The sequence below is a fragment of the Cyprinodon variegatus genome, unplaced genomic scaffold (assembly GCF_000732505.1).
Source record: "Cyprinodon variegatus isolate N-32 unplaced genomic scaffold, C_variegatus-1.0 Scaffold1452, whole genome shotgun sequence".
NCBI lineage: Eukaryota > Metazoa > Chordata > Actinopteri > Cyprinodontiformes > Cyprinodontidae > Cyprinodon > Cyprinodon variegatus.
In genome coordinates, this window is record NW_015151905.1 from 125,848 (window position 1) to 152,957 (window position 27,110).

The 27,110-nt window shown below is 34.5% G+C and overlaps 2 protein-coding genes across 4 annotated transcripts; one reads left to right on the forward strand and one right to left on the reverse strand.

Annotated features, from left to right (window-relative positions):
* The first annotated feature begins 1,220 nt into the window (after nucleotides 1–1,220).
* Nucleotides 1,221–12,697, forward strand: LOC107103449 (glutaminase kidney isoform, mitochondrial-like). 3 transcript variants are annotated; one of them, XM_015403160.1, is made up of 18 exons: nucleotides 1,221–1,393; nucleotides 1,774–1,873; nucleotides 2,024–2,145; nucleotides 2,974–3,103; nucleotides 3,294–3,373; nucleotides 4,066–4,229; nucleotides 4,414–4,472; nucleotides 5,069–5,101; nucleotides 5,205–5,263; nucleotides 5,409–5,475; nucleotides 5,612–5,662; nucleotides 5,768–5,944; nucleotides 6,811–6,942; nucleotides 7,654–7,746; nucleotides 7,828–7,889; nucleotides 9,461–9,537; nucleotides 11,106–11,169; nucleotides 11,304–12,697. In XM_015403160.1, the coding sequence occupies exons 1-18, from the start codon at nucleotides 1,221–1,223 to the stop codon at nucleotides 11,458–11,460; spliced, it is 1,800 nt and encodes a 599-aa protein (XP_015258646.1). In that variant the 3' UTR covers nucleotides 11,461–12,697. The 3 variants fall into 3 exon arrangements, with proteins under 3 accessions (XP_015258646.1, XP_015258647.1, XP_015258648.1); XM_015403161.1 differs by lacking the exon at nucleotides 1,221–1,393 and having other exon boundaries at nucleotides 1,808–1,935; XM_015403162.1 differs by lacking the exons at nucleotides 1,221–1,393; nucleotides 1,774–1,873; nucleotides 2,024–2,145; nucleotides 3,294–3,373 and having other exon boundaries at nucleotides 2,972–3,103.
* A 150-nt stretch (nucleotides 12,698–12,847) lies between these two features.
* On the reverse strand, nucleotides 12,848–23,247 carry LOC107103448 (elastase-1-like). The gene is made up of 12 exons (XM_015403159.1): nucleotides 23,161–23,247; nucleotides 22,006–22,134; nucleotides 21,607–21,743; nucleotides 21,368–21,528; nucleotides 16,723–16,882; nucleotides 16,525–16,622; nucleotides 15,937–16,037; nucleotides 15,662–15,787; nucleotides 14,956–15,092; nucleotides 14,550–14,692; nucleotides 13,036–13,185; nucleotides 12,848–12,947 (listed from the first exon to the last, which is right to left on the reverse strand). Exons 5-12 carry the CDS (start codon nucleotides 16,760–16,762, stop codon nucleotides 12,936–12,938), a joined length of 807 nt encoding a protein of 268 aa, XP_015258645.1. The 5' UTR covers nucleotides 16,763–16,882; nucleotides 21,368–21,528; nucleotides 21,607–21,743; nucleotides 22,006–22,134; nucleotides 23,161–23,247; the 3' UTR covers nucleotides 12,848–12,935.
* Nucleotides 23,248–27,110: the final 3,863 nt, after the last annotated feature.

Here is a 27,110-nt window from a genome sequence, read left to right on the forward strand (position 1 = left end):
ATTCTGAATTTGACCAGAAGCATTGATCTCTCTTTATTTAAACTTTCATCCAAACTCTCACCTTGGATCAGCTGAAGGCTTTTAAATGCATTTTGTAGACTTCATAACAATAACAACAGTCCAACCTTGAATCAACTGCAGGGATCTTCAATGTTTTCCAGGCCAATGGCCCCCGAACTGATTGAGAGATGGAGTGGGACCCCCTAATTATATATATTGTATGAAACTGTGTTATGTCAAACTGGTCCTATAGTCACTCTGTTATATATGGAGTACTGTAACAAAATTAATTTCACCTTGGGATTATTAAAGTATGTTTAATTCTGATTCCTTGTTGATGGGACAGGTGTTGTGAATGACACTGTGCCCAGCTTAAAAGAGCTCCTGTGTGTCGCTGAATGTGTGCATTGATGACTGAAAAATATCTTCTGCCTCTATTTTTCAGTTTACTACAGTGTGTTGAATTCATATTAATGTGTATTTTTAGACGTTTTAATTAGTGGAAAAAATTGCAGGGGGGAATATATATATATAAAAAAGTAATCAACCAAAACTTTCGCGACCCCCATGCAGTACCTCTGCAGACCCCTTAGGGGTCGCGGACACCATGTTGAAGACTATTTTATGGATCAGTTTTTCCGCATCATTCCTAGGACAGGATGTTGAATAAAATGCAATATTTCAGAGATGAAACAAAGAAATTCTAGAAGCCTTTTTACTATTTAATTTAAATGACATGTTCTAAACAAAAGAAACACCATGGTTTAGAAATGTTATCATTGGATGCAACTTTACTGCAATCTAAATAAAGTGACTGACTAAGCAGCCTTTTTTCATAATGTAGGTTTTATAATGTAGTTTATTAAATACATAAATAAATAGCATGCTTTATTGAATTATTAATGGGACATTAATTGGTGGCATCAACACAATAATGTAAGTTTTTGTTTCTTCAGAACAGTCTTATTTATTAGGTTATCACCTCTTTTTTTTTTAACTATGTTGTTATTGCTAATATAAAAAAAAAAAACCCTCACCCTGATCAACGCTGCAGGGGAAAATTGTAACAATTCCGACGCAACTTGAATGCAGCACAGCCTTTGAAGCTGAACTCTGCGGTTTATCGGGGTAATTAGGTGGAGCTTCCAGCTGGATCTTTCTCAGCAGACCTGCCATCCAGACCAGCTGCGCACTGAGCGGCTCTCTGTTGTCTTTTCACCATGCACTGTCTCAGAGCGCTGAGATGGTCAGATCTCCTACAAGTTATTTCCAAAAATACCAGTAGGACGAGAAATTGTCTCTTCATACATCCAGCATGTTGTCTGAACAGAAAATCAACAAACACCTTCCAGCGACGGACGTATACCCACATGGATAATTTCCATAATAAAATGTAAGTAGTCTGCTTTTATTTGATGGACCAGAGCTACCTGTTGAGATTTTTTAATCTGCTGATAAGATAAAACCGACAAGCAACAAGCAAAAAAAATTAAATAATAATAAAAATAAATAAATAAAAAAGTAGAGTCTCTCGAATTCATTGATTGTAGGAAATATGATTTATAAATTACTGAATGGAGTCCAAGAGTAAAAAAAAAAAAAAAATATGTGTCATATTATTAATGTGTACAAAACTGCTAATAATTGTTTATTACATTTTATTGAGCTGATAAGATTGCAATATATTGTGTTCTATTGCATTCTATTATATATTCTACTCCATTATGAAGGTATGATTCTTTTCTTTTCTCAAGACTTTACTTTTTATTTCAGAAACTTGCATTCCGTATCTCCAAGCTCTGGAGTGGAAAATATGCTTTTCTACACCATCACAGAAGGAAGAGACCAAGTGCCAATTTCATACTTTCATGCTGTAAATATAGTTTTGTTTTGCATATTAAGCATTCAATGATTCCATATGCCCTGTACCAACAGGTAAAATTGATTCCATAGATGTTATTTAATGGGTTTTACAAATAATCTGCAGAGACAGTTTGGTGAAGATGGATTTGTTCTTTTGCAGGCCCTGAAAAAAACTGGTCTTCAGCCTTCAGACCCTCGGCTCAAAGAGTGCATGGAGAAGCTACGGCGTGCAGTGAAGGACTCTGTTGGAGAGGTGATGATGGACAAAGACCTTTTCCGCAGGTGAAAATCATTCTTTACGGAATTAGCATTCGATCCATACAGCACAATTTGAAACAATTTGTTTCATTTTCTTTGAAGGCAGTATTACTAGTGTGGTTTATACCTGTAATTTTAACTCCAAAAAGTGTGGGTTGTATTTTGCATCCATAGAGTTTTCTACAGCTCTTCAGATCAGTATCTCTGTCGGCGCTTAGAGCCTCATGCTATTGTTTTGTTTCCATTCATCATCAAGACTATTATTAGTCTGACCTTCAGATAAGAATCAATTTTTCCATTTGAATAAAGGTATATAGCATGTGTAATGCCGCATAATTATGTCTCCTCTTACTTCTGTTGTATATTTTCATGTTGTGAAGTTTATGGGAAGAGTGGCATTTTCATGCCATGTGATCTAATATAACACCTGCCCCTCTCATTGTTCCCCCTACTTAACTGGTGCAATGGTCAGACCTTTTGCGAAATGCTTCCCTACCCTCCCCTATTAGACAAGGTGCATCCTTAGGTTTGTTTTATAAGCTATGATTTTTTTAGAAATACAAAATACAAACAATACATTAATAAATCCCCTGAATTTAACCCATTCCATTTGGGATCAGTGGGCAACACATATTGAGTGGTGCCAGTCTTACTGAGGGACCGCTGATAGGCTGAGTTTTGAACCTCAGACCTGTGTTGCCTTCCAGGATACACTTTCTCTAAGCTACTAACCACTAGGGCACCACTTGAATTTTATTTTTGCTATAATTATTAGCCTAAACCTCTCCTTTTATTTCTCCAACCTGAGAATAATCTTATCCGATTAACTCTTTGCTGCTCTTTTACTTTCAGATGTGTGGGTGGCAACATCGTTCTCCTAATTCAGGCCTTCAGAAACAAATTTATCATCCCTGAATTTGATGTATTTGCACAAAAAATCGATGAAATCTACAAGACAGTGCAAGAACAAAGTGATGGAAAGGTAATCTCATGTTTAGCTACAGCAAAATGTTTTTATTATATATGATGACCTGGTTCAGAGTAACTTAATCAGATAATAAACATGTTTACATTAGCAGCCCTCTGCTGTAAATATAAGCCAAACTTCATTACTATGGTTTTATGACTGATTTTCCTTTTCTTTGCCTTTCTCTTTAAACCTGTGGCATCAGGTTGCTGACTACATCCCCCAGCTGGCCAAGTTCAGCCCAAAACTATGGGGTGTGTCTTTATGTACAGTTGATGGCCAGAGGTATGGTTGACATTAAATTTATTGGACCATTAATTACAGAGACTAGACTTACAACTGAATCTTATAGAGAGAGGACTTGAGATGGTAATAATACATTATAAAATATGTATAGAAAGATCGTTGACTTGAAGGTTTTCTTTATAAAGTTGCTTGAAGTGCTAAGGAGATGCACTGTCAAAGATAAGAAATATGTATGAAGATGACGATGAAGATAATTTGAAAAAGCACTGCGACTGAGAACCATTTGTAACTGGGCTCAAATAACTTATTTTAAGTCAAAGTTTAAAAACCCGTTTTTTTTTTAGAACTGCCTCGATTGTTGAAGTTAAAGAGTAAACTGAGGTATTTTTAGGTTAAGGTTGTGGTCCACCTGTTTTTTTTTTAAACATGTTCTTTGTCTTTACTTGCTTTTATTTTGCTTTTATTTTTCAGTTTTATTATCAAATTGATGTAAGCCCTGTGAATTGTCCATGCTTTGAATTGTGCTGTACAAATAAACTTGCCTTGTGTTTTCTTTCTCTAGGATTTGATTTAAAAAGTCATAGTCATATGTTTAATACAACCTAGAGCTCCAAAAATATCCTCCACTGGCTGATTTTTTATCTTTATTGATTCAAAAATCTGTATTTGAGTCAGTGCTAAACATTTTTAATTCAAATAGGGTATCTCTGTGTTATTTTGTCCTTTTTCAGGCATTCTGTTGGTGACACGAAGCAGCCGTTCTGCCTTCAGTCATGTGTGAAGCCCCTGCAGTATGCCATCGCTGTGCATGAGTCTGGAACAGAGAGGGTTCATAGCTATGTGGGCATGGAGCCCAGCGGACTCAAGTTCAATGTGCTCTCTCTTGATGAGGAAGGTATGCAACAGATCATTACCACCTCGACTCACAACTAAAACCTCGCTTACTCTTTCCGTGTATGATCACGCTGTATATTTTCTTCTTTACTCACCTCAGCTAATTAATGTTTAACTGACTTTCATATTTCCAGATGTTATCTTAAACTCTTCTTATGTGTTTATCTTATTTCGCCCTCACACAGATAAGCCTCACAACCCCATGGTGAATTCTGGAGCTATTTTGATCAGCTCTCTTATCAAGGTAAACAGGTTGACTTGACTATAGTCACATTTAGGTCATGCTCAAATAATGAAGTTAGCAATTTCTAGTAAAAACAAATTACAGAAGCATATTAACAAGGTGGCTTTGCTGCTCTAAAGCTGCTCTAAATTATTTATTGTTGCGTGGAAACAAAGACAAAAAGCAATGACCATTGAAGCCGTTGTTTTTTTTGTTCTTTTCCAGACATCTAAATAATTTTTGCTTTTTAGACACTTTATTTTTTTTTAGATATAAGAAATAATCAATGTTAGAACCCTACAGATAATTGGGTCAGTTGCTCTGTAGATGTACAACCAGATTTGAACATGAAACATAAAGCCTAAATATGTATAATTTGTGTCTTAATGGTTATTTTTCTACATTTTAAACAGAAAAACTTACAAACTGATCCCTTTTCTGCAATTATATTAGTCTAAGATAATACCTATGGTTTATTTATTGCTGCCTATCTGTCTTTTGTTGCACCAGGTGAAAGCAGGCCACTAAATTGTGCAATCAGTAAAATATTAATGAAACTTCTCAAACAGGTAATAAGAGAACTAACATCTGCAATCAAATTTGCTCTTCATTTTCAGCCCCTCTCAAATAAGGCAGAAAAGTTTGACTATGTAAGTAATGAATTTTAAACCATGATTTTAAAATGAAGACACTGTTATATGGTTTTTCAAAGGTGCACTGATTTAATGAAGTTTTGTTCTTTTTGTTTCCTAGTTCATGGAATTTGTAAAAAAGATGGCTGGCCAAGAATATGTTGGATTTAGCAATGCTACGTGAGTGTTTCATACCTCAAAAATATCCTTTTTTTCTCTCTATGAACATATATGCTGCAGTAGTTACTCTCCTAGGCAATCTAAATGTTCCGCTTTCTCAGAGTATTATGCTATATTATTGGGCTTCACTGCTTTTCTTTTTTAGGTTTCAGTCAGAAAAGGAGACTGGTGACAGAAACTTTGCAATTGGATACTACATGAAAGAGAAGAAGGTCTGTTAGGAGATTTTTTTTAGGGCATTTGTTTTTTTGATATGTTTGTTTTAAATTGTCTGTTTCTGCACAAATGTTTTGCCAAAAAGACTAGTAATTCATATTTTTTTTCTGATTCTCTTGTTATATTCACCAGTGTTTTCCTCCAGGAGCTGATATGATTGATGCCCTCGATTTCTACTTCCAGGTAAACTGCTTTTTCATCAAACAGGCAGCGCATCTTCGGCTCGGATTTAACATGGACTTAAATAAGTTGATCTATTTTTGACTTGACTTGCATGTTTGCCTTCAGCTTTGCTCTATTGAGGTGACCTGTGAGTCAGGAAGCGTCATGGCTGCCACCTTGGCCAACGGAGGGATTTGTCCAATCACAGGCGAGCGAGTCCTTAGTGCTGAGGCGATGCGGAACACCTTGAGCCTCATGCATTCCTGTGGCATGTATGATTTCTCTGGCCAAATGGCTTTTCACGTGAGTATGAGTCAAGGTTTAAATAGTTTTAAGTTTTTATTGTTCTTTTAATTGATTTAGTCCTGACTTCTGGTTTTCTAGTTTTTTGTTTTTAGTGTTTGTTAGCTAGTTTAGTTTTTATTTTTTGAAAATGCTTATTTTCATTTTAGTTTTTATCATTTTCGGTCATAGTTTGAGTTTTTTTTTATGTATTATGATTTGCATACTGGCAAGACAAAAAAATAAAGTAAAAATAATAATAGAAATAAAATCCCAGATAAGGACAACCTGCTGCAGCAACATAAATGACCTACAGTAACTACCATACCTGCCATCTGCTGGCGTAATGTGGTACAGCGAAAAAAAAGGAATAAACACCAACAGGAAACTAGACTTCATGTTAATGCATTATGATCAAAGCTGGGGTATATACCTGTAAACCTGGGAGCATACAGTCCTGTTGGGGTTGTTTTCTGGAATACTGTAACCCCTGTTTAATTGTATTGCAGAGTATATTTTATTTTCTTAATTGTTTGAAAAAACATTTTTATCAGCGTCAAACCTATTTGTCAATGTGCAAGATAGTTACTTTGACTAGTAACTAGTTACTTTTCCTAAGCAGTAGTGGAGATACTAACTCAGTTACTTTTCTGGGGAATTTACTAGTAACTATAACTCTAACTATAACTTTATTTTATTAAGTAAGGTTCCCAGCACTGATTATGATAAAGAAAACTAAACTTATTCTCTCTTAAAATTTTGTTTGTTTTAATGAAAATGTTGAATTCTAGTTTTCGGCATTTTACTGTTTTAGTTATGAATAATATATATATTTTTTTACGATTTAATTCTATTGTTGATATTGTGTTCTTCACCTTATCATCTAGGTGGGTCTACCAGCTAAATCTGGAGTGTCTGGGGCGATACTGCTGGTGATCCCTAATGTAATGGGAGTGATGTGTTGGTCTCCACCTTTGGACAAAGTTGGGAACAGCGTCCGAGGAATACATTTTTGTCAGGCAAGATCAAATATTAGTTTCTCCTGAGAAGTTTCTTCTTAGTTTGGATTACTGAGTATTTGTTTTTTAATATTTTGCAGATCTCGATAAGTATAAAAAATTTATAAAGATTTTTTTTTCAAAAATGTATATCCATACTTTATTCCCTCTCTAGTTGACAAAATAATATAAATATATGTTAATCTGGATAAAAAATACTTGTGTTGTGTTGTTTATACTTGTTTTATTAAAAAAATTTTAACGTCCCCACTGGTTTACGATAATAACCTCCATAATTTGTTCATTGTTTAAATGTGCATTTATGCATCACTCATTAGCTCATCTATTAGAAATAATGTTTTTTTGCAGGTTTTCTGTATCTATACTTCTATTTTATAAAGTCAACTTTGATATTTATGCTCTATAACATGGGAAACACTTTGAGAAACGTGGGAAACATATGCCTGAAATGCAAGTCTGTAAAAAGCATTATCCTATCATGAACAATGTGAGGGAAGCCTGTGTGCTTTCTGATCATTCAGTCCTTGTTTTCATGCTGTTCTGATTGTGATAAGTTAGAATGAGGTTGGTGACTGATTTTTTAAAACAGGTCTGAGCCTACCAGTTTAGCAGTTTTTGTCTTGCTGGCTTTCCACTTATGTTTTCTTGTGCTAAACCTGATGTCTATAAAAAAGCAACTTTACTCTGAAGTTATATGCTCTTTATTTTTAGGAGCTGGTTTCACAGTTTAATTTCCACAATTATGACAACCTTAGGCACTTTGTAAAGAAGCAAGACCCTCGCCGGCAGGATGGTGATGACAGGGTAGGCTGCTGCTCTTGTGTTTGGTGTCATATCTGTGTTTACATTCATTACTTTGTTTAGGAATTTTCAATGTATTTGCAGAACAAGTCTGTTTTCAACTTAATGTTTGCTGCCTTCAGTGGGGATGTGTCAGCAATGAGAAGGTACTAGAAGCTTGGATTATTTGGTGGGACTAAAAATATACTGTTTTAACATCGGGTTTGAATACATAATAAAAATAAAAAATAAAAATGAGTGAAGGAAAAAGCTTACCTAAGAGAAAGTGTTGCTTGGTTAAAGGTTATAAAATAAATTATTTTAGAAAGCATGAAAAATAGTATTAAGTGGAAAGCCGTCAATGCATATATGTTTCTTGCTCTGATGTTAGATTAGATAATCAGATATTGCACTAAAGTAATTTTCATCTCTTCAGAAACACCACAAGGAAGCATGGAGAGAACCATCTCAGTCTGCATTTTCTAAACACCTAATCTCTATAAATCAACACGAGTTCTAAACACCAAATCTCTTTGAACCAAAATGAGAAACTTTTGTATTTTCTTCTTTAAGAAAGTATGCTCAATTCTCTAGCATAAATGTTGCCTAGTAAACTAGCCCCACATGCCAGCGTCCAGAATCATTTTTGCCTGCGAGATTATATTACACATTTAATCTCACATTTAGCCTGGTTTATCAGGGTAGCATAAATGGTAATAACAGTACAAAAGCTTTTTCACAGATACTAATAACGCAATCCTTCCAGTAAAGATGCATGTGGCTCTCAGTTCAGAGGCATCCAAGTTTGACGTGTTCCAGCGCTGTGAAATGTTTTTTAGTGAGCAAGTGATCCAACACACTTTTCTCCTCTGGTTCAAGATGTTTTACTTTCCAAAAATAAACTAAGATTTTTCTTATGTGTGATGTGACAGGCAGATCATATCGGTTCATTTCTTTCTTTTCATGCCACTCAAAAAACAACTATGCAGCAATGGTCAAAAACTGTATGCCTGAATATAACCTGGCCCCAATAGCCAACTCCAGGTGCTGCAGTCACCTGTCTATATTGAAGGGGCTGAGGCAAGAAACAACGTCAATTATACACAGCAGCAAAAATACAACAAAAAAATTCCTTGTTTCATAATTAAGTCAACTCATACTTCAAACCAACTTATTTCACGTTCATATGTGTCCTAACAAACCAGAAATAATGGAATAGTCAAACATAAATCGAGCATTTGGCTCCAACAGATACTTTCCACTTCAGCTATGAGAGAGTGCTATATTTTAATATTTTGTGTCTTGTTTTTAAAAACTTTAGAGGAGAAGCCATTTCTCAGAGCAATCACAGAGGAACGGGCAACATGTATGACATGTTCCTCCCACATTCCAATTACATCACTTTTATGTTATGGTTATGTTCAGTGGGGATGTATGTTTTGCCATAGAGATAGGCACCATATATTACGAATGACTCTCTCCTCTTGCAGTGTTGGATTTGCCTTTTAGAGAAATTAAAGCTTGTATTAGAATGTATTCAAAGTCATTAAGAAAATACTTCTGTTCTTCAGAAGCATAAAGACAATATTAACTTGGACACAAAAAACAATACCTACTTTTTTTATTTGGAGCGATCCCAAATATTTTTCCACTCATGTCCACTTGGTTTTAAATTACACGTTTATTGTAATTCGCAATGTGTTCACTGTTTATCAGTAACAACTGGCTGATGTTGCAGATTTGCTCTCTCATCTGTGGACATGGATCTGAAAGACTACGACTCCAGAACAGCGCTACACATCGCTGCAGCAGAGGGTGAGCTCCTCTATCATCTCTCATATCGTTAGTTATTTTTGGAAACAAAAATGTTCAGCTGTCTGGTGTTCATCAACCTAACTGTCATGGCTGGTATTCATGTTAATGTGCCATAGTCAGAATGTGTAAACATTCCCTTTCAGACATCTATTCAACATAATTTGGTATTTATCAGGCAGCTCCTAACTCTGTTTAGCAACGACTGAAGACTGGCAAGAAGTTTATTGTAACTTCTTTGGGTATATTTGCTTTTTGTTTTAGAAACTATTTTCAGAGCATCTAATTGAAAATCAAATAAATATGAAATACATAAATAAACAGATAAACTTTGTTTAGAAAGCTATTTTTAAAGGTTATTTATTTGGTTAAGTGGTTAGTAAGAGTTTTATTTTTTTGCAAATTGGTAAAGCAAAGTTCTTCCCTCCATAATCAGATTTTAAAATGATTATGTGTGAAAAAAACTGGAATTTTATAAAATAAAACAATATTTATAGTAATTTCTGTGTCTGTTCATGCTCACATACAGAGATGTCAAGTAGCAAAGTACAAATACATTATTTTTTTGTGAAGTTTTTACCTCTAATCCATACATTTTTTTTTGCAATTATCTCTACTTTCTATTACTTACATTTAGAAAAGGATTTGTTAGTTTTGTTTAATATAAGCCAATCTTGTTATGGCCTCTTGATATATATATATATATATATATAGATATATAAAGATATATATATATATATATAAAAAGTTTAATCCAGACAGTTAATTTCTTTGTTGTACTGCACCAACTTGTTCTTCCACACATACCAAAATAGTCTTTGAAGATGATGCAAAGATAATTTGCTGCCATTAGTTATAAACCTAAAAAGATTAAGTAAAAGGGAATTATCATCCAGAATTGTAAAAAAAAAAAAAAAAAAAATGTTTCTCTAATAGGGTAGTGGATGCATCTGTCCTCAACATTTTTTTCCTGCATTACTTTTACTTTTATACTTTAAGTAGTTTTAAATGGCTGTTTTTACACTTTTACTTGAGTAAAAAGCTTAAGTTGATACTCTAACTTCTACAAAAGTGTTTTTAAACGGTAGGATTTATACTTCTACTTGAGTAATAAACATGAATACCTTTGACACCTCTGCTCATATACTATATATACTCATTGTGCAGAGTGAAATACATTAGTCCTTCACTTTCTGTAAGTTACAAGGTAACCTACAGATAATCTGCTTTCTGTAGATTATCTGTAGGTTATCACTTACAAAAAAGAAAAAGGCAACATTTAATGTCTCTGATTGTTAGTTATATTCTAACTTAAGTTATATTTTAAACATTCCCTGTGTCACGCACGCATCAGCTAATTAACAATTGCAAACCTTTGCTGAGCCTCTGATCTTTCTATCTGGTTTAGTGAGCTCAATCAATCAACCTTTATTTATAGAGCTTTACAACAGCACCTGCTGAACTAAAGTGTTTTCCATAAGTTCAATAGAAACAGTTTCAACACAGTAAATAATCAAATTGAAAGTAGAAAGTATAATTTGAAAGTATAATCTTTGCCCGTTTGTTCTCAGGTCACATTGATGTTGTAAAGTTCCTCACTGAAACCTGCAAAGTGGATCCTTTTGTGCAAGACAGGTCAGATCTGTTCATTGTTAGAATCCTTTTTTTTCTTTTTGTTACAAAGGTTATCAAACATCCTTTTTTAAATTAAATATCTGACCTATATCTGTGTTCTGCATGCATACATAATTATCTCTGATTATGTACAGGTGGGGGAATCTTCCAGTTGATGATGCCATGCAGTTTGGCCATGAAGAAGTAGTAAATATGCTCAGAGAATACCAGCAAGACTGGAAGCAGCAGGAAAGGCAGCATGGCGAGGCCGAACGTCCCCCAAAACTGGACACAATTGAGGGCATGGTTTGATATTTTTAAAAGTAAAATTTTAACATGTCAGAACATGAGTGACATTTGTTAAACTTGAACTAAGTGCAGAACCAAAGAAATCTTGACTAAATGAATGTAATTGAATTTTGCATATTGTAACAATTACGTATATAAAGGGTATAAGGTTTTATATTTGTACTTCGTCTAAACTTGTCAAGTAAAAAAAAGTTTTTGAGCAAATTATAACTTTGGACATTAATCTAAAGCTCTGCTGAAATATTTGTATGAAAGAACGTCCTTTTTAAAACGTAGACTCTCTGTATGATTTTTAAACAAACAGTATGTCGATAAAATGCTTTTACTGAGGTAAGACTCAGTCATTCTTTAAATTCCTGTCCCTTTGGATATAAATTATAATTTTATTGTTATCAAAGAAACAAATGGTATTTTTTTTACAGTATCAACCTTTGTTTACAAGGGATTATTAAACTATATTGTACCTATATGCACACATACAAAGACAAACTCTTAAAGAAATCAAAGATTTTAACAAGTATACTGTAGTATTTTGTGTCTGCCTTCCTTTATGTAGATTTTGTGTAATCATAAGAAAAACAATCACTTGCACTGGGAGAATTGCAATTAATGCAATATAAGTTTAGGAGTTTTTATGAGTGATAGCCATTTCTAAGGAGTTTGTCTTTAAATCACCAGATTTTTCAGTTACCAAATAGTGCTATGGAGCCATCAGACTAAACATCTATTCAATCGGAGCAGAAAAAAGAAGCTTCATTAATAAAACAGTTTGGAGAAACCTTTAGTTGCATTCAGATGGACCACTCCCTTAGAAACAATGCATCCTTTAGGATCCTTTATATCGCTATTGTTGATAAAACACAGATCCAGCCTTCTTAGTAGCCAAAACAACACAAGGTTATCCAACTTAGCTGGATTCCTGAATTTATTGAATAAAGGACTTACTCATCTGGTTTTGATTTCCTCTGACCAGCATGCTCCTGTGTAAGGAGCAATGTAATGTGAAACATAACTGGAATTTAGAGGATAATACATTCTAATTAAAACCTAATCTGTTAAGGGATTTTAGATTTTACACAAGGAAGAAGAAAACAATGGTTTAAAATAAATTATGGGGACATCTTTTTAGTGAAGTTTTTCAGAATTCTTTTTGTTTTTTCTGTTTTGTGGTAAACATCAGGTAAAAAAATGTCATAGTCCTTAAATATAACTGTCATGAGTTTGGTGAGTTTGATGTGTTTGGTAGCAACAATTCAAGCAGCACTTGAAATAAAATTGTTATTTCAATTAATATGATTTTGAATGATGTTTTTGTTGCTAGAAAAAAAAAAACATATAATTTATCTATCATTTTCCAACATAAATTTTAAACCAAAAATGAAAAAGAAATCAGGATATCATTTTTATTACTTTTATTTTGATGGAGTGAAGAAAAAATCCAGACTTTTCTTTTATTTCGAGGTATATTGCTCATCTTCTTAACCCATGATCTGCAAAATCAAATTTAAAAGGATCAGTCATGATGTTTAAAGACGAAGCATTTGTATCAATGCAATTCTTGAGTTATCAAATACTGACGCTGTTCATCCAGCTGATGTAAGCAGAAGAACGGGTGAAGACAGTGGGTTTTTTGTAGGTGTTGCAGCCAAGTGAAGACACAAAGCTGGTCACTCCGTGGACCACCCATTGGCCGTTGACACTGCAATTCAGGGGGCCACCAGAATCACCCTGTATAAATGAAATCAAACAGAATTCAATAACCAACACCACTGCCTCTAATTTTATTCATTCCGTCTTATTGCCTTGGAAAAATATTCCTGCCCCTTTAAATCTATTTGTGTTTTTGGCAAGGAGAACATTTATCAGAGACGCAGCAGAGAGGCCAATAAAAAGGAGTACGAATAAAGTCGCTCTGAAAAGAGAGAGCAGCATATTTCAGTTTGATGTTTACTAAAATACTTATAAAGGAAATAAAAAACATATGCAGGGAGGTGTTCAAAATTAAACCTATGTGCCCTACACATCTATCTACAGAGGGCAATAGTAGCAGCAGCATGCTGTGGCCAACCTTAATTTCAGCAGGTATATTGGATTAGGTCAGAGTGGATGTGGAGATATAATAAATTAAATGGAGCAAAGTACACAAAGAAAATGTTAGAAGCTTTAAAAGTCTCAAGACTCGAATGTGTGTAGTTTAACTTTGCAGCAGAACAAAAACATTCACTATTATTACAGAACTTCAATATATTTTATGTGTTACAGTGGCTCAGTCAAAGTACCAATATCTAAAATAGATTTTAAGACTAAGATTAATAGGAACCTTTATTTAATCTAGCTGTGCTAGATTTTAGGAAGAGCAAGCAGTTAATTGTCATAGGCATGGTTCTGTTTAGTTTGGGTTTGGACTCATGACAAATTTTTCTGTTCAACTTGTCACTAATGAGCCACCAGCAGTTATCCCACCAGCTCAGTCTGCTTCCAGCCACCACTCCATTCTAAATTATCTCCACCTGTTCCCACTAATGAGTTACTGAGCTCAGTTTTTCACCAGCCTACCTATACTTGCCTCTGCCTACTCATCTCTGCCAGATTGTCTCACTCTCTTCATTGCCTGTTGGTTCTGTCTCCGCCTACATCTCCTGGTTCTCTGCTCATCCCTGCAAACCAGTACTTTCGGCCAAGATTATTCTGTCAAGATTGTGACTGTTTGCCTGCTTCATCTGCCACTATTCACCCCTTCAATAAACCCTTTAAACGTAACTCTGTGTCTGGCTGAATATCAGGTTCACCTACAGTAAAGTTTGACAGTTAATTCAGTGGTCTAGATGTCCAAACCTAGTAGACTTACACTAAAAGCCACTTTGTGAGAAAAGATCCTAATACAAAGAGCAGGTTCCGGTGTGAGTTTTTACAGATGAATATGTGTCAGATAAACATTGTTTTATTTTCAGTAAAAATACAAATATGTGTAATTCATGGTTTTGGGTAGTAAGGTGACACAAGGTAATTAAGTCATTTTTAAACAGCACTGTTTTCATCAGATTTAATTTCATTTAATCATCCAGATTGTGGTGTACCAACAGATAGCTCACCTGGCAGCCAGAGTCGCTTTCACCTCCAGCACAGACCATGGTGTTCTTCACCGTGCTGCCCCACCATCCGTAGCTGGTGCAGGTTTTGTAGTCAACAACAGGCAGGTAGGCTTGTTTCAGCTGAGCAGACAGGCTACCACCAGCTGGGAAAAACATACAACATATTGTACAGCTTGTCAGTAAGTCTAAATGTTAATCGTGTTGTTTGCTGGTGAAGATTCTCAGTCATCCAGTTCATAGTCATTCAAAAAAAGATTAAAAAAAAAAACAATCCACTGGACTTTGTTTCCAAGTTTGAAGATGTCTCACTTCACATCCAGGAAGCTTTTTCAATTCAAAATGTTAGAATTAACGTTGAGTTCTAAGCTGTGTTAATCATGTTAATGTGAAATTGCATTTGACGTACTCTGAGTGCGTCCCCATCCGGTGATGTAGCAGGGATGGTTGTGGGACAGAACCTGGCCGGAGGGGGGCAGATTGGCCAGCTGGACGTAGTTGTTGAGGACAGCATCGGAGGACAGGCGCAGCAGAGCAATATCATAGCTAAAATAAGGAGGAGTCAATATACTTTTTTAAAGATCTTTGATAAGCTGTTTTTTTTAGAGAAAAGCTTATACTAGAATGTCACTTTCTGTTCTTGGTCAGCTTGAGACATAATGCCTAATATAATTGATAGATCAAATATCCAATATCTGTTCTCAAACACATTAAAACTAAGCCTTTTTTTCTTTAGGAATCTGATATCTTGTATTTTTAATAAAGGTTTAGCAACAGAAAGATAGTTTTATTAAAAATATAAAATGAAAAGGCTATGTTTTACTGTCAGCAGAATTCTCATCTTAAAAGTAAAAAAAAATGCTTTAAATTATAATTTTTTTACATGAAAGTTAATCTAATTGTCTAAAATAATAGATCTATGGGAAGTGATAAAAAAACCCAATGCTTACAGAAATGCAAAGCAGCTACAGACAACACCTTCTCAATTAAATAACGGAACATATAAACCATTTTTAAAATGTTTTTTAAACCTTAATGCAGTGTAATATGTAACAATGTGCAGTTTTTCGCTCTTCAAACCCCAATAAATATGTGAAACCACATTTTTTACTAACCCTCCAGCGACGTTGTTGGAGTTCCAGTTGGGGTGAATGTAGACCCTGCTCACGCTCATGTATTGCTCTCTTCCCTCATTTTTGTTGATGTCATGATCTCCAAGAACAACACGCCATGTCCTGGAGCTTTGGTCATACAGAAGATTTATTTTTATTTTTTTTATATATATTAATTCAGTAAATAAAAAATAAATTTAAACAAAAAAAAATGAATTATTTTCTATCTGATTCTCTTTACTGTGTTTTAACTTTACTGTGATGTATTAGACTCCCACCTGTCCACACAGTGAGCAGCAGTCATCACCCATCCTCTCCTGATTAGGGTTCCTCCACAGGTGTGATAGAAGTAGCTTCCAGATTTGTACTGAAGGGAGATCTGAAAGAAAAAATTACAACAAAAATCTTTTCAAACCATTTTTAAATGATTTAAGTCTATTTTTAAAGGCTTTAAACAAACAGATATGACGATTGCTCAGTTTTTGGGTCACTGTGGCAGGTAAGATTCATTAACTGCATTTATTTCTTAGAAAGATCCAAGAGATGTATTTTCATTTCCAGTCATATTTTGATTATATCTATGCATAGAGTAGGTCTATTCGACTTTTACATAAAGTTGATGTAAAACTGTAGATTTCAGAAGTTTAACATCAAGTCAACAGGTTTCATGTAATTGATTTGCTGATTGATTGAGCTTGATAAAAAAAAAAAATCATATTCATATTTCAAAACTTGTTGTAGTTTAGAATAACCCAAAACTGTTTAGTTTTTTTTTTTTTTTCTTATTTTACATGATGTTGGGAATTTTTTGTTGTTTGCATGCTTTTAACACAAATTGTGGGGTCAAAAAAGGTTTAAAAGTTTACCTGCCATGGCCAGGAGTTTGGTCTGGCCACCTCTCCTCCTACCACTCTTTCCTCACCAGACTCATCCTCCAGGTACCTGGGCTGGGGCTCAGCCAGCACTGAGCAAAACAGATATTCAGGGGGAGAACAGGTGAAATTTTTAAAGTCAATTTCGGGCTCCTGTGAAGAATCTTTAAAATAGAATAAGGCTGGACTTACCCAAGGCTGCAAGAGAGGTCAACAAAAGAAACCTGAGCATGTCTGCAGTCTCCTCACACTTTCTGCTGCAACAGCCTCTGTCCACTTCTCTTTTATACCCTCAGGGCAGCTAATACTGATAATGGTGTGGATAATGTGTCCAACATCATCACATGTCCACCTGTGAAGATCCCACAGTTATCGTAAAGGCTGAAAGAAGAGGTCAAACGTATTTCAAAGAATAGTAGACACTGTCCCTAGAAATGACCAAAGGATTTTCTTCACTCTTTACATTGACATGTGTGTGCAGCCTACACAGGTTATGTTTTAGACATTTATCACTGTTTTATAAATTGCTTTGCTGCTTTCTTAAGTAAAAAACCCCCCACAGAAATTGGTACATGTCCTGCTAACTCATGACTTAGATAAAAAAAATCACTACTGGATTCATTATAAAGGGCGGATATGGGTGAGCAAAGGTTTTCTTTAAGCTTAATGAAATAAAAGCCAAGCTTAAAAAGATCAGATTTGAAAGATAAAATACCATAGGTTACATTATAGATTTAATTGTGCTGACAATCCTATTAGCCCAAGAGGGGGTTAAATGAATCACATAAACAGAGAGGACATTTATATTGTTCAATATTGGTTCATTACTACATCAAGGCAGATGGTGAACATATACATCAGAGATAAAATAGATTCCTGTAAGGGTTGGGATATCTTCGTGTGTGTTGTCTTAATTGTTATTTATTGAAATCTTATATTTTTCTCTTAGAAAAAGTCTGGAAATGTCTATTTGTTTCATTGCTATTGTTGTACAGTAGTAATACTTCTTGGGAACTTTATATATGCACATATTTACAAACCAAAAGCAAGAGGAAGAATTTGTAACAAAGAAAAGTTTTTTTTCACATGTGCCATATATTGATTATTTCCACTCAGCCATCATGCTTTCTCAGCCTTTTTTTCTAACAAGCTCAGACATGTGTTTGGTTCCCATAATGTAAGGACATCTTTACATCATGTATTTACTCTGTCCTCACCTTTTACTCTTTTCTCACTTTCCAAACAGGGTAGCATTATTCTTTATTAGCTGGGTGAGGTAGTGCAGAAGGCGGATAGTAGTTAATGATGGCAAGTTTACTAATGAATGTAGAGTACAGTGGCATGTTAGATGTTTACATTCTGTTCACAGAAAAACAGCAAGGCTCCATTATTAGTAACATGCAAGATCATGACTGAGGTGCAAACTGAATAGCCCTTTGGTGGCAGTAGTGTAAAACTAAACATTACTGAAGTCTAATGGTGGTACAAAGTTTGTTAGCACAGGGTTTTAATGAGCCACAAGAAAGAACATGAATATGACTGTATATATATATATTTTTTTCCTTTTACTTTTTGGTGACATGCAAGCACAAAATACAATAGCGCGGTTGCTTAATAGTATAAATATGAATGGAACTTGTTTTTATTCTGTAAAATACTTTTTTTTTTTTTTTTACAAAAATTGAAAGCAATTCAAAAGCGAAGAACACACTGGATATTATGTTTTTCACCTCTAAATGAAGAGTTTGTATCACATTTTATAGTAAACTATAGTTTCATTCATTTCATTAAGGGAGTTTGTTTGGTGAGGAGTTTCATCTTTGCAGTTTAATCTTTGCAGGATTTTTTATGTGTTATTTTATAGGTGATCACATAAAGCAAAAGTTCGAGGAAATGTATGTTAAACGATGACAAATCCCAGAAGTTTAGAAGTCTTGCAGAATGATTACTTTCTTAGATATATCTATTTGGGTACAGTGATCAGCTAAAGTAGTAGTTATTTTATGCAAATGTAATTTACTTTATTTTCACCTCGACAAGGTGAAATACTGAAGAAAGGATACTGATAAAACACAGAAAAAACATAATTAGACTGATAAAACACAGAACAATCATCAACATGACAGAACGTTGAAATTTGAATATCAATGATTTAATTGCTCAAAGAGGCTATATATCAAAAGAGAAGAAAGCTTATTTTATAAAAATAATATTTCAGATATGTTTTTGCAACCTTTCAGAATGATAATGTATGTAATTTGGGTGGTGGTCAATGTTGATCAACAGGGTTTTACATCATTAAAATAAGTCTTTTTTATACCTTCTAAGGTTTTGTTTACAGCTCTTTCTGCCAAATTGCTTTTTTACGCTCAAAGGCTCCAGTACTGCAACTACTGTGCCACAAAGCTAATTCACATAAAAACATAATCTGACATTTGATGAATATTTCTATATACAGACTGAACACCAAGTGAAATGCTTCTGCATATAGTTTAAAAGGTGTTGTCTAAATAAAGTTTGATTGTTTGACTTATAAAAACAGGATCACTCATGCAGGAAAATGTCATCAGTAGATTAACTATTTTTGATTTGCTTACTGTTTTTTAATGCTTATCTGAGGACGTTTAAGCAAAAATTCCATCTGGCAGACCCTCATCAGCCTCACCAACTGCTGACATTGCAAGTTCAAGCTTCAGCTAATCAACGTCAAGGCCAGTGGTGGACGAAGTACTCAATAGTTGTATTTGAGTAAACGTATTGATACACAAAGTCAGATCTTACTCAATTACAAGTAAAGTTACTCTGTCAAAAATCTTCTCAAGTTAAGTTTGAAATACTCACTGTTGAAAACACTTAAATATTTAAAAGTACTTAAATATTCAAAAATATTTCTGTATGATTTCCAGAGAAATTTTAAAAACAAACCAAAAAATAAAATAAAAACGGGGTGTCTTGATTCTCCTCACATTTTCACTATGGAATCAAGGATTAAGGTTACATCCATTACCATAAAGAAACCTCAGCTCTGATTTGAGAAACCAGCCTACAAAAGAAACTTGGCCACGTGGCAACAACTAATACCTTAATAACATTTATAAACTACAAATAATATCTGCCATGAGTTTCTCACATTTTTTGAATGCCATGCAAACCTCTAAAACAGTGATGTCCAAATTCAGACCTAAGGGCTGAATTCCATGTTAAATTGAATTTCAAGAAAGAAAAGCAACAGTGAGTTGCAGAGCTAAGCTGAGCCAAAAGAACAAGTAACTTGTAGCTTCCTCCAAATGTATTGCAGTAGAAAGTACAATATTATACTTTGAAATGTAATGGAGTAAAAGTAATAATTACCCCCAACCCTAACCTAGAAAAAATTGCTAAGGTAAAGTAATGATACTCATTCCCCAGGGTGGAAGACTACTCTAATCCTTTTCCTAATTTACTCATCTAAATGAATGTAAATTCACAGCATCAAATTCTTCTGCCCCTGTGGCAAAAAACTTATTTCATTCTTGTTAAATAAAACTTTTGTAACTGCATCTTTTCTGTGTTCGTCTCTCCAGGTCGAAATGCTTTTATAGCCCTAGAATAATTTTCTTAATCCCACAACAAAGGTAGAAAAAAATATGCATATAAAGTATATATATATATACAAACATATACAGACAAAAAAACTCCAAAGACAGTGTTTTATCAAGTTTATTTGTTTACAATTAGACTGGGTAGATGAGCAGATTCCAGTGGAAACATATTATTGATCACAAATGGTTTCTGTCTTGTATGCTGCAACATCTAAGACATAGTCTGTAAAAAAAAAAAGTGAAAACTGGTTAGGCACCATCCTTTTGAAAGCAGATGAGGACATTTCAACAACAAAAAAAAAATACTAACCGAATTTATCCAGTCCATATAGTGAGACAAACGAGTGAAGATAGGAGGCTTTTCCCTGCTAGCACATCCAGATCCAGATGAAACACTCAGACTACCATGAACATAATACTTGCCATCAACCTGACAACTCAAAGGGCCACCAAGAAAACCCTGAAAGAAATTATTATTTAATCACATTATTTAATCACATTAGGGTAATATGACACAACTTTAAATACCTATTCATAGTTACAAAAAACAAATTATAAAGTTATATATGCAGAAGTGAACTGATGATTAGATTCAGGTTTGAGATATCAGGCTGTTAGAGAACAGCAGAAATGTTTCGTGGTAAATGGCTCTTTATGCTTTATTAAGAGATTAACAATGGAGAATTTCTACTCAAGAACACAGGTTTTTTTTTTTGTTTTTTTTAAGTGAGTGGAGGGCTTTCTGACTCCTTGATAAATATGAATATTTGATGGCCTTCCTTCAATTTCAGTTATGTTAGCTACAATGAATAGGATAAACATTACGGCGACTACAGCTATTACAATTCTGGCCTGTCTGCTATTCACCAAACTTGGCAGATGAACTCTCTGGCATCATAATCAAGCTCATCCTCTCTCTCTTTGCCGATCTTTATAAGCCATTTTTTTAATCTTCTTGCTGATCAGATATACAGTGTTCTCCATCCCAGATTAATCTATATCAACCATGTCTCTGATTTTTTCTGCCTTGTCTTGTACTTTATAGACATCTACAAAAGCTTTGGACATTGTCCATAGCACATGTCTTGCATGAAGATCAAATTGCCTACTGTCTCCTTATAACAGTTGCAAGTAAAACATTATAACATCTTAAATTTATACCAATCCATTTGATGTTAATGCATACACTCACCAGTGTAGTGTAAACCTTTGTTAACGTGCAAATACTGAAAATACTGAAACAATGTCAAACTCACTCTTCTTTCATAAATCCCTGCATTGCAGGTAATTTCACTCCTTCCAGCACAGATCATAATGGGTTTTATGACGCCCCACCATGAGTCCCTGCTGGAGCAGGTTTGGTAGTCCACCACTGGAGTGAAGGCCTGCTTAAGCGGCAGAAGCTCACCTTTTTCAACTGATAGAATATGTTATTGATTAAATGTTGTGGAAGAAGAACTGGCTGAAGTGTAATATTTGAGGGATTTGCACCTACCGTACGTTCGTCCCCATCCGGTCATATAGCATGGGTTGTTGTGAGGCAGAATTTGGCCGGGGGAGGGGAGAGAAGCAAGCTGAACGTAAGAGTTTAGGGTGACCTCAGATGATAGTTTCACCAAGGCAATATCATTTCTGAAACACAGGAGGGGCCATTAAACTAAAGAGCCCTTAAGGTTTCATTTAAATTAAGATAAAAATAAAAATAAAAAATGTAAAAAAAAGATTGAGGATGGTTGCAACACTTTTTTTTGGTTCTCCCAATTCCTTTCACAACCTGAACTGCAGCCTCACTTCGCTTCCTCAGTTTTTTTCTCAGTCTTCCCTATATATTTTTTTTTTTACTACCAAAGGATTCTCTTTTATATTAAAAGATAATAGAAAATTTGAATCTTACCCTTTAGAAACCAGAGAAGACCATTCAGGGTGAATGTAAATAGAGAAAACAGGGATGATTTGTTCCGTGTCACTGCTGACACCTAGGTCATGTTCGCCAAGAACAGCGCGCCACTTCACGAAGGACACACTGCAAAAGGTCATGTAGATAAACCAAAAAGAGGTAGAAAATCAGCATGCCTTTGCAGGTTTTACAAATTGATTAATCAGATATAAATTCAATTCAGCTTATTTATATAGCGCCATTTCACAACACATGTCATCTCAAGCACTTTACATTTCAACCAAATCAGACAATTTATTCAGAGTTTTCTATCTAGGGAAAACCGGTTGATTGCATCAACAATCAATAAATAACAATAAATGAGTAAATGAGAAGTTTCACAAAACTGCACACATTTAAAACAACCAAAACATATATTATTTAGATAACTCCAAGGTAACACTTTACAATAAGATACACAACATTTGATTAACTAGTAGAGCACCTTAGAGTACCGTGAGAGTACATATGTAGAGAAATAGTAATGAACTAATAGGTAGTTAACTAATACTTACTGGGGCAGACCCAGTTCAGCCTCATTACAGGATTACTGCTTAGTTTGCTTGGAAACACAGAGTAACTAATCAGTAACTAATGGGTAGTTAAGCAGTACTTATCAGGGTTCTATTGGTTCTTGACCTTAAAAGACCTTGGAGTAGAAATTCCTAGCGATGGTTTTGAATAAACCCTAAGCCTGTGAAGTCAGCTTATGAAAAACAACTTTACAGAGTACCAAATTATTGCAGAGCTTTTATTTTATGGAGTTCATTGAGTTAAGAATAAAATCAAGTAGTGACTAGGTGATTATTACTCAGTAAGTACCTGACCATTAACTAATGCTTTTTTGTGTACACTTAAGTGAAGTGAAACTATCCATAAGTACCTGCTTAGTTACTTTGCATTTCCAAGCTAACTAAGCAGTAGTCTTGTAATCCAAGCTGGGCTGGGTTTTCCCAGGTAAGAATTGGATAACTATCCATTAGTTCCTGATTAGATGCCTAGGCGCTCCCTCGTAGGTAATTGCATTTTGTGTAACTTGTTGTAAAGTGTTATCAAATCAGAAAACACAATCAAATCAAGTTTCGGGAGGTATTTGCACTAGCATTACCTTACCTCTTAATACATCTAGCAGAAGAGATGACCCAACGTCGCTGAATGAGGCTCCCTCCACAGTAGTGGTAGAAGCGAATATAGGAACTCCTATTGAAGAAAATTACTGCCATTAATTAGGTGTTTGTCGTTCAAATATAAGAGCAGGATTTCTTATTTTAACGCTCAGATAACGTTAGACTACGAAACATATTTGCCTTGAAATAAGACTTTCTCATTGCTCTTTCGGCACAGAAACAGGTGCAGCAAAAGAGAACATATGATGTGTAATTTTGCAAAATTCTTGTTTATCTAAACATTTTTGATAAATGTTTAGATAAACACGCAGAGAGCTTCATCCTTATATGTATAGCAAAATGCTCAAAGATTAAAAACACACGACAATGTGTCTGTAAAATAGTAAACCTTCCAAACATAATTGTTTGGCCCCATTTATTCTTCTACAGTAGAATAAAATAGAATAGAATAGAAGTATTAAAATAAACCTTACTGTGTGTATATTAAGGTTTGTCCATGAAAATGCAAAAAAGCAATATAAGCATTCAGATACATAGAAAAATTATAAATAGATTGTACAGGATAGGAAAGGCATCTAAAAAAGAAAGCACTGCAGTCATCAACCTCATCGTTGAGGTCTGCAAACAGCATATAAATGCATGAAATCAGAGCAAATTCAAAAGTTCCTGTAAATATAAAAAAAAATAGACTTGTAAACACAATTTAAGACTAACGAATAAAAAAATAGACTAGCAAACTCAAAGATTAGTTAATTTTTGAGTTTGCTGGTCTAACTCTCATTAGCAGCATTTTTTCTTTGCAAATGTTTTTTTTGTTTGTTTGTTTGTTATTCTAACTTTTGTGTTTGCTAGTCTCATTTAAAAATTATCTGTGAATTCATGCATTTGCTGGACATTTCCACCCCTCGACCACATACTGTAAGGGACCTACAGATTAAGGTTTGTCACTAAATGAGTGGGCAAAAGACCCTAGTCTATGCATTAAAAAACGAGTGAAAACTTTTTTAGCCTTAGAAACAAGTCTCAAACACATTTTTGCCAAAATTGTTCTAAAGAAAATAAAAAAGCTGTGTGATGTTTACAGAAAGATTAAGTTCAGCCCAAAGAGCGTGTGTGAAATCTGAGAACAACTTATTTACATGAGCCACATCAATATGCAGCATGAATTCAGGGTAAACACATATTGCTATGTTAGACTAAGCAACATGTTTATGTTGCTGAAACTATGTTTTGTTGAAGAGTCTCCATCATCTGAGTGTGAAAAAAAAGAAATATACAGATATTTCTAACAGCGGTAACTTACGCAAGGAGATGTTTGTACTGAAGAGAGACCTAAGGAGATAAAGCAGACCTGAGATAGGAAACTACTTCATAGCATAATTTAGGTCTCATTTGCATATACAGTATGGCTACAAATATTTATATTTATTTTATTCAGTGACAGTGAATGCATTTAAACCAGTTCTTACTGTCGACCATGCCTTACCTGCCAAGGCCAAGAGTTAGGGGTAGCGACCTCAGCCTTCAAACTCCAACTGGTTTTCTTAAGTTCAGCCAGAGCTATCAAAAACAAATTCACAAATGCTTTATTAGAAAGGACTGCTACATAATTATTCAAATATAAGATGGTCAAAAGACAAATATTATGAGCTGAGTAAATAAAACCCAGATAAAAAGTCACTACTACATTTTATTGTGTGCTGTCATTATCTTACCAAAGGCTGAAAGAATTGCTAAGAGCAGAAGTTTGAGCATCTTGGTGTCGTGTCAGACTGTTTTTAAAAAACCGAATGCTTCCCTCTGCCTTAAATACCTGTGGCCGTCCTTAAAAAGTGAACTTTGGTCTTATTTTTGACCTAACTTCCATTTCATTTCACCATACACCTGTGATCACAGTGAGTGATAACCACTTACTGCTATCAGAACACACCCACTTTGGTCACGAGCCACTGAGCAAACTAAGGAACAGGAGCTGCAGTGACTCAGAATCTGTAAAGTTTTTTTGGCTTTTACTTTACATCATCCTCAGTGGAAACACATCTAATACCCAGTTCAATTCAATTTCTTTATATAGAACTTATTCACAGCACATGTCATCTCAAGGCATTTTACAGAGACAATTAAACCAGATCAACAGATCTGCTTCAAAGTTTTCTACCTAAGGAAAACCAGCTGATTGCATCGACTCACTAATTGGACAAATCCCACACACTAACAAATACAGTGATACTACAATCACAACACATTTCCCACAAATGATTAGCCTCTGTCCAAAACAAAAGGTGCGGTTTCCCACAAATGCAATAACTATTGCATTTTTTATGTTTGTTTGGAAGTATATTACTTCCTGCAAATGCAATGATGCAATGTGTGATTGCTGTTGCCCACTCACCAATGTAGAGTACAGAGAAACAGACACTGATTAGGGCTTTTTAAGTGCTCCTTATTTGTAAGAACAGACAGTACAGGAAGGTGGAGGAAGACATTCAGCAGAGATCTCCAGTCCCTAGATTTTCCTATAGTGAGGGTGCTCTCCACCCCCATAGACATTATATATTATTCATTTGAGATTAAACTGATTTCAGATAATAAAGTAAAAAATCTCTGTGTTATTTTTGATCAGGAAAAAAAACAAAAACCTTTACTCTCTTTTGTAAATCACTTTACAACAAATTGTTCTCTATAGATCATAATACTCATCAAATCTTTAAAAGTACTGAATAATAATATACTACTAAAATATATAATATTTGTAAAACATGATCCTTATATTAATATAAAACTTTGTGTTTGTCATATTTAAAAGCAAAATATATAACTTTGCATTTATCTCATCCAATTTAAGTTCAGTTTAAATCGTTTTTTATCTGAATAAATATGTGAAATCTAACTGAAAGATCATTTCAAAACTTGTTTTGGTTTTTTAAGGGGTTGTGACATGTAAGAGATTATTGTAATATTATCTCTGACTTCTTTCATGTAACTAAAATGAGATCTAAGGCACCGCCTATTCATTCTGACTGCAGCTGTCTAAACTGCGGTCCGAACCAAGTTGACGGCCTTCTAGGCAAGTCGGCCAGCGTCCCATGAGGCGTCTACGTATATAATGTCTATGTCCACCCACACCTGCCACATTTCCTTAGTAGAAATCTGAAGTGGATGGATTTTGCAACTTGTGAATGTACAAGTTAAACAACTGGGTATTGCATCAAGGCCATAGTGGGAGATAAGACTTTATCACCTCTTACAACTGTGTCAGGAAAGCAGTGGCAATTTAAATAGATTTATAGCTGTGTCATCACCATAGGAAATTCCAGAACGTGTCCATTAACAGGATTTTTAATTACTTACAATAAATGTTTCCTCATTCTAAATGTTTCTTCTTTTTATATATATTGATTTAATATATATAAAACCATTGGAAATGTGTGATTTCTGATTTTGTTTTGTTTTATGCCACAGTGGGAATGTTTTATAGTGGCTCTCAGCCTATTATAGTAGAAGTCAGTTGAAAGTAGTAGTAGTAGTTGAAATTGTGATAGTAAACTTGCTTTCTTAAGCATTAGTGTTACCAGAGGCCCCAGGGTAATATTTCAGCAAGAGCTCATCTCAATACATCACAGAATCCTAATAACATACATATTTACTTATTTTTCTTTCATTGTATTACCTGCCAGAAATACTCCTTTTTTAAATGCATGCCAAACTTTTATGCCTTTCGGGCTGTATTCTCAATTAGGAGGGGTAAACATTTGCTTATCAACTACAGACTGTGTTATCAGTAAATTTTACATGTGGTTAATGTTTGATATGATTAATTAATACCAAGAAAACCTTCTACCAATATAGTAGAGCAAATATGATGAAAAGTCAGCTCTAATCCACCAGAGACACAGCACCAGGGCTATAGTGTACCTTTAAATGCAATTTTTTTTT